A 10,680-nucleotide genomic window follows, 5' to 3' on the forward strand; every position below is an offset into this window, starting at 1 on the left:
TGTCGCCACAGATGCAGAAAAGACCTTTGATAAAATTCAACATTCATTCATGCTAAAAGCTCTGGAGAAAATAGGAATAGAAGGAACATCTCTAAAAACAATAAAAGCCATTTATGACAGACCAATAGCCAATATTATACTTAATGGGGAAAAGCTACAACCAATTCTCCTAAAATCAGGAACAAGGCAAGGATGCCCACTGTCTCCACTCCTCTTCAATATAGTCCTGGAACTCTTAGTCAGGGCAATAAGGCAAGAAAAAGACATTAAAGGGATCCGCACAGGGAAAGAAGAAGTTAAACTATCCCTTTTTGCAGACAACATGATACTATACCTTCACGATCCCAAAAACTCCATCCCCAAACTCTTAGAAATCATAAATCACTTCGGCAAAGTAGCAGGATACAAAATCAACCCACAAAAATCAGTTGCCTTCCTGTACACTGACAATGTACAAGAAGAGAGGGAAATAAAGGGAGCAACCCCATTCACAATAACCTCCCCAAAAATAAAATATTTAGGAATTAACCTAACCAAAGATGTAAAAGAACTATTTAATGAAAACTATAAAAAGTTAAAGAAAGAAATTGCAGAAGACACTAGGAATTGGAGAGACCTCCATACCCTTGGATAGGCCAATTTAATATAGTAAAGATGGTAATACTTCCAAAATTAATATACAAATTCAATGCAATTCCTATTAAAATCTCAATGACGTACATCACTGAAATACAGAAAACATCCAAAAATTCATATGGAACAACAAAAGACCTAGAATAGCCAAAACAATTCTAGGGGATAAAGACAATATGGGAGGGCTATCCATGCCGAACTTCAAACTCTACTACAGAGCTATAATAACAAAGACAGCATGGTACTGGCACAAAAACAGACCCGAAGACCAATGGAACAGAATAGAAGAACCAGAAATAAATCCACAGGCCTACAGCCAGCTGATATTCGACAAAGGAGCCAAAGACATACAGTGGAAGAAACACAGCCTCTTCAACCACTGGTGCTGGGAAAACTGGGCAGCCACATGCAGAAAACTAAAAGTGGACCCCAGCCTATCACCATGCACCAACATGATCTCAAAATGGATTATAGACCTTAACATTAAACCTGAATCTCTGAAACTACTGCAGGATAGAGTAGGAGAGACACTTGAACTAATAGGCACAGGAAGGAACTTCCTGAACAGAGTCCCAGGGTCACAACAAATTGGAGAAGACTCGACAAATGGGACTACCTTAAAATAAAAAGCTTCTGCACAGATAAAGCTATCGCAACCAAGCTAGAAAGACAACCAACTAATTGGGAAAAAATATTTACCAGCAATATATCAGACCAGGGGTTAACATCCTGTATATACAGGAAACTCAAGAAACTAATCCCTCCCAAACCTAACAAACCAATTACTAAATGGGCAAGGGAACTAAAGAGGGACTTCTCAAATGAAGAAATAAAAATGGCAAAGAAACACAGGAGGAAATGTTCATCATCTCTGGTGGTGAAGGAAATGCAAATAAAGACAACCCTGAGATACCACCTTACCCCATTCAGAATGTCCCACATCCACAAATCAGCCAACGACAAATGCTGGAGGGGATGTGGAGAAAGAGGAACCCTATTACACTGCTGGTGGGAATGTACACTTATACAGCCACTTTGGAAAGCAGTCTGGAGGGTCCTTAGAAAGCTAAAGATTGACCTCCCTTACGACCCAGTCATACCACTTCTAGGCATCTACCCTGAACAACAGGAACCAATATACAAGGACACGTGCACCTCCATGTTTATTGCAGCACTGTTCACAATAGCTAGGATATGGAAACAACCCAGATGCCCCACCACAGATGAATGGATCCAAAAATTGTGTTATCTATATGCAGTGGAATATTATGCAGCCATTAAAAAAGACAAAATAATGGCATTTGCAGGGAAATGGATGGAGCTAGAAGGAATCATGTTGAGCGAGTTAAGCCGAGAGCAAAGAGACAAATGGTACATGGTCTCCCTGATAAGTGGATGCTAAATCCAAAATGTTAGGTGATACGACAAAACTAACAGGACTTAAGAAACAAAGAACTCCCACTCATCTGGTCGAACCACTACTAAATATCCCCATACTGCTGATCACATGTATGGTGTATAACATGTGTACACCATTATATGTTATAGACTGTGATGGACAATTTGCTCCAGGAAAGTTAGAATGAACTTGTGACTTTAAATGAGCATCATTATTCCACAATATTGTGAAATTCGGGAAATTATGTAATCACTTAATCACAATCAAAAAAAAAGAACCTGGGGAAGGTAGGGAGGGAAGGGATGGTAGGGGGAAAACAATGGAGGGGGTAACAATGCTCAATAGGAAGTGTACTCATTACCTCACTCATGTAACTGTAACCCTCTGTATAGTATCTTTACAATAAAATAAAATAAACTGTACTCTTAGATGTGGCATTGTGGTTAATGGTGTTTATGTCTTGGAAGGACACTGTGAAGCTTCTTTTTGTAGATTAAATTTTTGTTCAGTGTGTTTTACTTATGGCACTTCATATATGTCATGTATTAAATAACTTCATGATAGACAAAAAGCCCAGATTTCAAGAACTGAGTCTAGCAATGTACCCAAATGTATATAGAGCCTGGATTTATGACAAAAGTGGCATTATTAATTGTTGGTAATAAAGCATGGTTTCCTTTATAAATTATCAAAAGGTAATTATATTAGTGTTATTTTAAATTAGTCATTTTCACATGAGTTATGGTTCACTATAGGAAAGTATGAACAACAGAACTATAAGATAGATGGATAGATAGATAGATAGATAAATTGTTTTGAAGATAAGCAAAGGATCATTTATATGCAATACATAAATATATTTGATTGAGGTGGTAAAGTTAAGGGCAAATATCTAAGCATTTAAGTATAAAATGATATGAAAGACTGTGACCAAAGTAGACAAAGATTTTTCTCACCATGTCACAGAAAGCGTTAATATAAATAGACTGAGGAACCTGAAGCGTTAAGTTGAAGGATCTCTGTTGATCACAAGATAATTAGCAAAATGCGCCCCCTAGGATGGCAATGTTATTTGAAAAATCACACAATCAATAAAGAGTTATTCTAACACAAATGGAGAACTCATGCAAATAAGTGCAAAAAGAGGACACAATAAAAAATATGTAAATGATAAACTACCCTATAACCCGACATCTCAATGGCCACTAAATGCACAAAAAGATCTTAAACTTCATTAACCAGAAGGGAAGGGTAAATTTCACACAAGTGGCTAAAATTAAAATTCGCCAGCATCTACAAAGTCTGCTTTAGGAATTTCCAGCAGAAATTCCTCCCCCGCACACCGAGTGACACGAAGGAGTGCGCAGCAGCCTTATTTTGGAAGGCAGAGCTGGAAGCAGTGCGGCTGGCCATCAAGGATGGGGCGGGGCATCTTCAAACACTGCAGTCTGGTGCCATGCCCAAACATGGGGAACTCCTTCCACACACAATCTCGATCAGTCTCACAAACTCAACGCCAAGCAACTGAAACCAAGAGTGCAGACACACAACGTGGTGGTATGGGGGGGAGTGGCACTCCCAGCAAGCAGTGGGGACTCCCGTCACAGAAGGTCAAGTTTAGTCATGAGCAGAAACAGGAGGAGGTTGTAGGCTTGGGTTGAACTCTCTGACTTGTGGGGTTTTGATTTGATGATGTGTGTGTGTGTGTGTGTGTGTGTGTGTGTGTGTGTGTGTGTTCATTATCACAGTTCCTGGGACCTCAGACAACTAGACAGAATTGGGCCAGTGGAAGACAAAGCTTTTCCCACTGATGTGTAAATTATTATTAAAAGTGTGATTTTAAATGATCCCTTGGAGAGATGTGGAGTCAGGATGCGTTTTCAGTGAGTGCTTGGGGAACCCTAGAGCATGGCCAGCTCTGCGTCTGGGTAGGCCGGGGTGGGAGGGGGTGGCTTGGATGTGTAAGTCATTAGGGATCTTTTTTTTTTTCTCAAAATGGACTCATGTATTTAACTTTCATTAATAAAACTCAAACTTGGAATGCCAACAGCGGTAAATGCACATGGACCATGTGTCTACTGAGTTAGGACTCCTTTCCTCTTGGGATCATTTATTTTCTGGAGGAAAATCACAAGCTCTATTACTCTCGTGTAGTAAATGCTTGGTTCATAACATGCTTTCAAGAAGGGTTGGATAAGAGATGGGAGGAAGGAAGGAAAAAAGGAAGAAAGGAGGACAGGGGTGGAGAAGGAGGAAGGAAGGAAGGGAAGAAAGGGAAAGAAATAAGGAAGAAAGAAGTAAGAAAGAAAGACCAAGCAATGGGAGCCCCCATACGATGTGTCCCTCAGAACCTGTCTTTCCAGCCCCAGAACACTGCTTTCACCAGCCAGACTCTTTCACATGGCCATGTTAGCTCTGTCCCAGCCTCCATTTGGCTGTGTGTCTCTGTCCTAGCCTCCTCCATCAGGCCGTGTGTCTGTCTCAGTCTCCTCCATCAGACTGTGTGTTTCTGTCCCAGCCTCCGCAGGGCATCCTTCACGTCCTTGTTCCGCAGGCTGTAGATGAGCGGGTTGAGCATCGGGATGACCAGGGTATAGAAGATGGAGACCACCTTGCCCTGCTCCATGGATGCCACCGCCCCTGGCTGGGCGTACATGACAAACACTGTCCCGTAAAAGAGGGACACGGCTGTTAAGTGGGAGCCGCAGGTGGAGAAGACCTTGTGCCTCCCAGAGCCTGAGCGCATCCTGAGGATGGTCACCGTGATGTAGCCGTAGGAGACCAGGACCACTAGAGTGGTGCCCACAATGATGAGCCCACAGATGGTAAACATGACCAGCTCATTGAGCGCCGTGCTGGCACAGGAGAGCTGGAGCAGGGGCGGCACATCGCAGAAGAAGTGGTCGATGTGGTTGGACCTGCAGAAGGGCAGGCGGAAGGTGAGGCTGGTCTCTACTATGGAGTTGAGGCAGCCTCCAAAATAGGCGCCCAGCACCAGGCGGGCACAGGTGGCTGGGCCCATGGCCACAGGGTACTGCAGGGGGCTGCAGATGGCCATGAAGCGGTCATAGGCCATCACAGCCAGAAGGAAGCCCTCGGTGGTAACCAACAGTGAGAAAAAGAAGAGCTGCGTGGCGCAGCCGGCGAAGCTGATGGCCTTGGAGGAGGAGAAGAAGTTGGCGATGGCGTTGGGGGCGATGGCGGAGGAGTAGCAGAGGTCGAGGAAGGACAGGTTCTTGAGGAAGAAGTACATGGGGGAGTGCAGGCGGGCGTCCAGGGTGATGAGCACGATCATGGTGAGGTTGCCCAGCACGGTCACCAGGTACAGGGCCAGGAAGAGGGCGAAGAGCAGGGCCTGGGTCTCCAGCCCGCCCCGGAAGCCCTCCAGCACGAAGCCCCACACGGGCGCTGCTGCGGAGAGGTTTCCATTCCCATGGGCTGGCATGGTGCTGGGCAGGGACGGCTGGAGAGAGGAGGGGAGGCAGGAGGGGAGGGGCCGCAGGCCCACGGTCACGGGCTGGAGGCACGCCAGGGACCTTTGCTGACATGCTGCTCACCACCGACAGCTGCCAGCTACACAGCTCTCCCGGGTGCTCACCCTGGCCTCAAAGGGCCATTGCCTCAGATTCACTTGACTCGGGTGTGTGTGCCAGGCCCTGGGTGCGGGAGACGGCTGTGTTCTGGGGATGCTGTGTTCTGACTGGCTGAGGGACAGTGTTTCAGCGTCCCATGCCCGGCTCTGACATCCTGGTGTCCACCTGAGCATGCTCCTGAGCTGTGCCACGGTGCACTGGGCACTGTCTCCCTCTGCACATTTGAGACTTGTCCTGTCCACTCAGAGATTCAGGACGGCCCTGAGGTCCTCCCGCCGGGTCCTGAGGTCCTCCCGCCGGGTCCTGAGTTCCTCCCGCCGGGTCCTGAGGTCCTCCCACCGGGCAGGCACACCTTCCCCCGCCGTGCAACGAGCAGGCGGCAGCCCTTGGGGAAGAACCGGTGTCTCTGCCCATGTCCCCTGAAGGACCCCGACTGCAGCCCAGCACCCCAACTCTGAGCCTGGACCACAGCGGCCCTGAATCTACGGGTCTCCCTGTGTCCTTGCGGGTCAGGATCGTCCGATAAGCTGCCAGGTGCTGAGTGGAGGGGAGGGGCCGCCCCAGTTCCTCGGTGACAGAAGTATCTGGAGAAGAGTCAAGACATCTTCAAGACTGGACATGCTGCCCCGCCCCCATGCGGTACTCACCCTCCAGCCTCACCCCCAGGGCGTCCTGGGCGTGGTTTGCCCCGGCACTGGGAGCTGCTGAGGACCGCTGTCTGTCTGTGTCTCTGGACCTTCCTGGCCCGCAGACTTTAGGTCTGTGAGCAGCGCTGGAGCCTGCAGAGCTGGGAGCGAGCTGCTCCAGCCATGAGCGTCAGGATGGAGGCGCGAAAGCTGGTCAGTTGGCCAGGGTCCCTGCGGGGCAGGAGAGCTGCAAAGGCAGGAGCCAGTTTCAGTGTGGGCTCCTCTCCTCCGGTCCAGCCGGCGGGGTGCGGGGAGCGGTCCCCTGGGGTCAGTGACCCGCAGAGACTAGCTGGTGCTGACCCTCCTCAGCTCTCATCTCTTAGATGGTGCCTCCTACAGCTGAGAGGCGCGCACACCGCTGGGCTGGGCTGGGTGTGTGTGCTGTCCTCTTCCAGGACACTGCTGAGGACCCGAGTTGCGACAGGAGGAGACGGTGTGGCCACGATGCCCATGCAGGGCTCACAGGGCACAGCTGGGGTGCATGGGCACTGGGGGGAGTCCCTGCATGGCCCTTTGTCTTGGCCATTCTCCCTTTTCTGCCCACCTCCTCTATGTCCAGGGAGCCCACCCCCCACTGCCACCTGCAGGTCAAGAGGTCATGCTTCTCACCAAGAGGTCCTTGGATACACGCTGTGTATTTGCACCTGTGCTAGGACAGAGCTTGCTGGCCAGGTCTGCGGGTGACTGCCTGGAAGCTCGGCCGCTCCTAAAGGGCCCCGGCCCCTCCCCCTGCATCAAAGTTGCTGTAGCTTTGGGAGACGCAGCCCGTGGTGCCCTGCGTGCGGGGATGCCTGCAGTGCCACCCACCGAGGTACGTGCCTCGGCCTGAGTCAGTCTCCCTGCGCACAGAGGGACCCAGCCCTGTGGCCTCCCCGTGGCCTGTTCTACTCTCCTGCCCCAAGTGGGGCCAGGCGGCAGTAGCACTGGGGCCTTGTCAAGCTCACGACCAAAGGCTGTGTCCGTGGGAGTCCCCTCGCAGCTCCTCCTCACACTGAACCTGCTGCAGGCAGCGCCCCAGGGAGGGTCAGTGCTGACCCTGACGCCCACCTCTGCGCCGTCCCATCATTATGTCACTCCACTCACCAGAGCCCGTGCTGTCCCGGTCCCGGGGCTGCTAAGCCTGCTGTGTGCTGTAGACAGGGAGGTGGACACGGGTGTGTGTGGGGGAGCCCGTCCCCTCCACGGGTCAGCTCTGGCTCCTGAGTGAGGAGGGCTGGGACAGAGGTGGCACCTAGGATCTCAAGTGCGGGTTGCAGTCACGGTGGCTCACGGGTCCTGTGAGGAGGGGAAGCCACCCCCTCTCCTTGCCTCCTCCCTGTCCCCATCCGCCGAGTACGTGGAGGTGCCTGCACTTGGGGGTCACTGCGGGGGGGGGGAGATTCTCTCAACCCTACAGGGCTGGGACTCGCCGCCTCCAGTGGCCAATTAGGAAGGCGCAGAGCTTCCGCTCGTGCCGAGACTCCAAGTCCCAAGGTCCCTGCCACCTCCTCCGTCCAACTCACCCTCACACGCAGGGCTGGGTTTCAAAGCAGAGTCCTTCGAAAGCCCTGGAGACAAACAGTAGACAGGCCAGAATCTAAGAGCTGGCCGGCACCCATTAGGGGGCTTTTCCTGGACACAGGTGTGAGCTGCAGCTCACACATCAATGTTCCACTGACTAAGCACACATAAGCCGCGTGGTGCTCAGCCATTCCCTGGGCCCACACTTCTGCCCATCTTCCCATTGCACGAGAAAATCTTCCTACCTGAGCCTCTCCTGTGGGCTGATTTCTCTTTTTTGGCAGTTACTCACTTTAAAAGGTCTCCTCTGTGTTCCTTTCTTGTTTTGACTGACAATAAGCATGCTAAAACTTCTCTATTTTTAATTAGAACGAGCATCTGCTTGGAGACACGCCAGCCATGCGGCAGTGCACAGTGTGACACAGCACATGCTCGGGGCTTTGTGTTGTCTCATAAACCTGGGATCACAATCTGTGATCCAATTTGGGATCCGATCTGTGCTTTTCTTCTCACTTACCTCCATGGTGTGCACACTAGCCACTTTTCCGCCTTTGTGCAGGCGCATTCTCAGGTCTTAGTGGAGCTTGAAGCATTTCCCTGTTCTAAGCAGCAGTGCAGAGGCCAGACACAGGCTTTGCTGTAACAGTGCCTGGAGATCAATGACTACACAACTCCCTACCCCCGCTCCCACACACACACAGGCTCTCAGTGCATTTCCTCCTACCCTTGCCACCAGCAGTTGTATCCCCAAGATGAATGCCACCCACTTCTCAAAAACCATTTATGGATCTAGCATGGTATGATGATTACTTTTTTTTTTGTCAGTTGTGAGGCTTGAACTCTCGGCCTGGGTGCTGTTCCTCAGTTCTTCAGCTCAAGGCTAGCATTCTACCACTTGAGCCACAGCCCACTTCCAGTTTTCTGAGTGTTTTGTTGGAGATAAGACTCTCACAGGCTTTTCTGCCCGGGCTGGCTTTAAACTGAGATCCTCAGCCTCCTGTGTAATTGGATTACAGGCGTGAGCCACCAGTGCCCGGCTTGATGATTACTTTTATGTGTCAACACGACTAGGTTACTGGCACTGTGCTGCAAGTCTCCATTGAATGTGTTGTGGATAAGACTGAGTAAAGTGAGCAGCTCTTTATGTGAGTGGGCATCGTGTGATCTGATGGTGGCCTGAATAGAACAAAAAGCTGATAACCCTCCCTGCAAATATGAGGAAATTCCTCATCTGCCCTTGAGCTTGCATTCCAGTTTTCTTCTGGCCTTTGACCTTGAATGGAGCATGCATCTCTCCTGTGTCTTTAGCTTGCCTACTGCAGGTTGTAGGACTTGTCAGCCTCCTCGGACCTGATTGACAGACACACGATCTTTGTCAGTGTGTCAATCATCTTTTCACTTCCCAGTCACCTGTGTCCGCTTCTGGGCTTTGTTCCTTTGCATGCACACACACTGATAAGTGATGATGGCACTCTGCCTGTGCACCGGTCCTGAGCCAGACAGGCAGGGGAGGCTGCGCCCATCTACCTCCTTCCCGACAGACCAGTCTCCAGCCTGACAGCATCTTTTCTTACTGGGTTTAATGAACTCTTTACATACAATAGACCTTTCATATCTTGAGCATGTTGCAAGATGCAGCTTTTGTAGTTTGCTGCTAGCTTCTGGTTTTGTCTTCAGGGCTCCCATACGATAGTTGGACACCTAGCAAATTCCCCTGCCTCTTGTATGGACATGACATTTCTCACAGACCAACTTCTGTCCTAAGGACTCACCAAACACCAAGCTGACCACCCCACAGCATCCCCAACCTCCCAGCGCTTGAGAATCAATCTTTTCAACATTAGGCTGTGGATACATCAGTCACAGTGTGTGTGCTGTGAAGCTGGCATTCCCACCTCTTCCCACAGAGAAAGTGAATCTAAGTTGCTCTGATGTTCTGACCTGTCCAAATGTTACTGTTTGACCTGAAGGGTCCCTGAAGGCTCCTGAATCGAAGGCTTGGATCCTGAGGGGGCTTTTTGTCTCCATCCAGCTTTTACTGGTTGTTTTGGAGATGGGTTCTTACAGACTTTTCTGCATAGACAGGCTTCAAACTATGATCTCCAGATCTCAGGCTTTGAAGTAGATGAAATTACAGGCTTGAGCCATTGGCTCCTGGCTTCTGTTGTAGTTTTGAGGTATTAAGCTTTTGTTTTTCCATTTTCCATTTTTTAAAATAAATTTTATATGTTTGCTCATTTATTACCCAAATTGTTGGCATTTTCATCAAGATCTTGAACTGACTTCTTTACTCCATTCTTCAGTTTATTTGAATCATCCTTCAGGTGACGTATCATTTTTAAAACTAAACTTTTGAATCTGGCCTTTCAACTACTTCAGTAACCTGGGATTCAGTTATGAAGAGTTGTGAACTTTCGGAGGAGTCATGTTGCCCCGCATCTCCATGTTTCTCATGTTTCTGAGTTGCATCTTATTCATCTCTTGAGGGGCATAGCCTCTGGTTTTGTAGTGAGCAGCCTACCCTGAGCTGCAGTACCACTCCGTGAAGAGAAAACCAAAGCCACTCAACAGCAGCAACAACACCAAGAGGAGGAAGGAAAAAGGAAAAAGAGAGAAGGATAAATGAAAGAAAAGAAGAGAAAATGGTGGAAGAGAAAAGAGCAAGCAATGAAAGTCTGGTTGAAAAATGGAGAATACATGAATAAAATTAGGTAAAGATAAGGAAGAAAATAAGCCATAAATGATTTTTCAAATAAAATAAAGTAAAATAAAACCTAACATGCAGTAAAAAAGATTTTTAAAAAAGAAAAAAGTTAAAAAAATGATAGTGAATTTCAAAAGTTTCTCTCTGGCCATCTAGAATTGGATC

At 48.8% G+C, this 10,680-nt stretch overlaps 1 protein-coding gene across 1 annotated transcript; it reads right to left on the reverse strand.

Annotated features, from left to right (window-relative positions):
• Positions 1 to 2,850: 2,850 nt before the first annotated feature.
• Positions 2,851 to 5,934, reverse strand: LOC138816501 (olfactory receptor 9S13-like). Its single transcript, XM_070006325.1, has one exon. The coding sequence runs from the start codon at positions 5,475 to 5,477 to the stop codon at positions 4,527 to 4,529; it is 951 nt and encodes a 316-aa protein (XP_069862426.1). The 5' UTR covers positions 5,478 to 5,934; the 3' UTR covers positions 2,851 to 4,526.
• Between the last annotated feature and the right edge of the window lie 4,746 nt (positions 5,935 to 10,680).

The sequence above is a fragment of the Dipodomys merriami genome, unplaced genomic scaffold (assembly GCF_024711535.1).
Source record: "Dipodomys merriami isolate MVZ:Mamm:240054 unplaced genomic scaffold, mDipMer1.0.p SCAF_1, whole genome shotgun sequence".
Classification (NCBI taxonomy): domain Eukaryota; kingdom Metazoa; phylum Chordata; class Mammalia; order Rodentia; family Heteromyidae; genus Dipodomys; species Dipodomys merriami.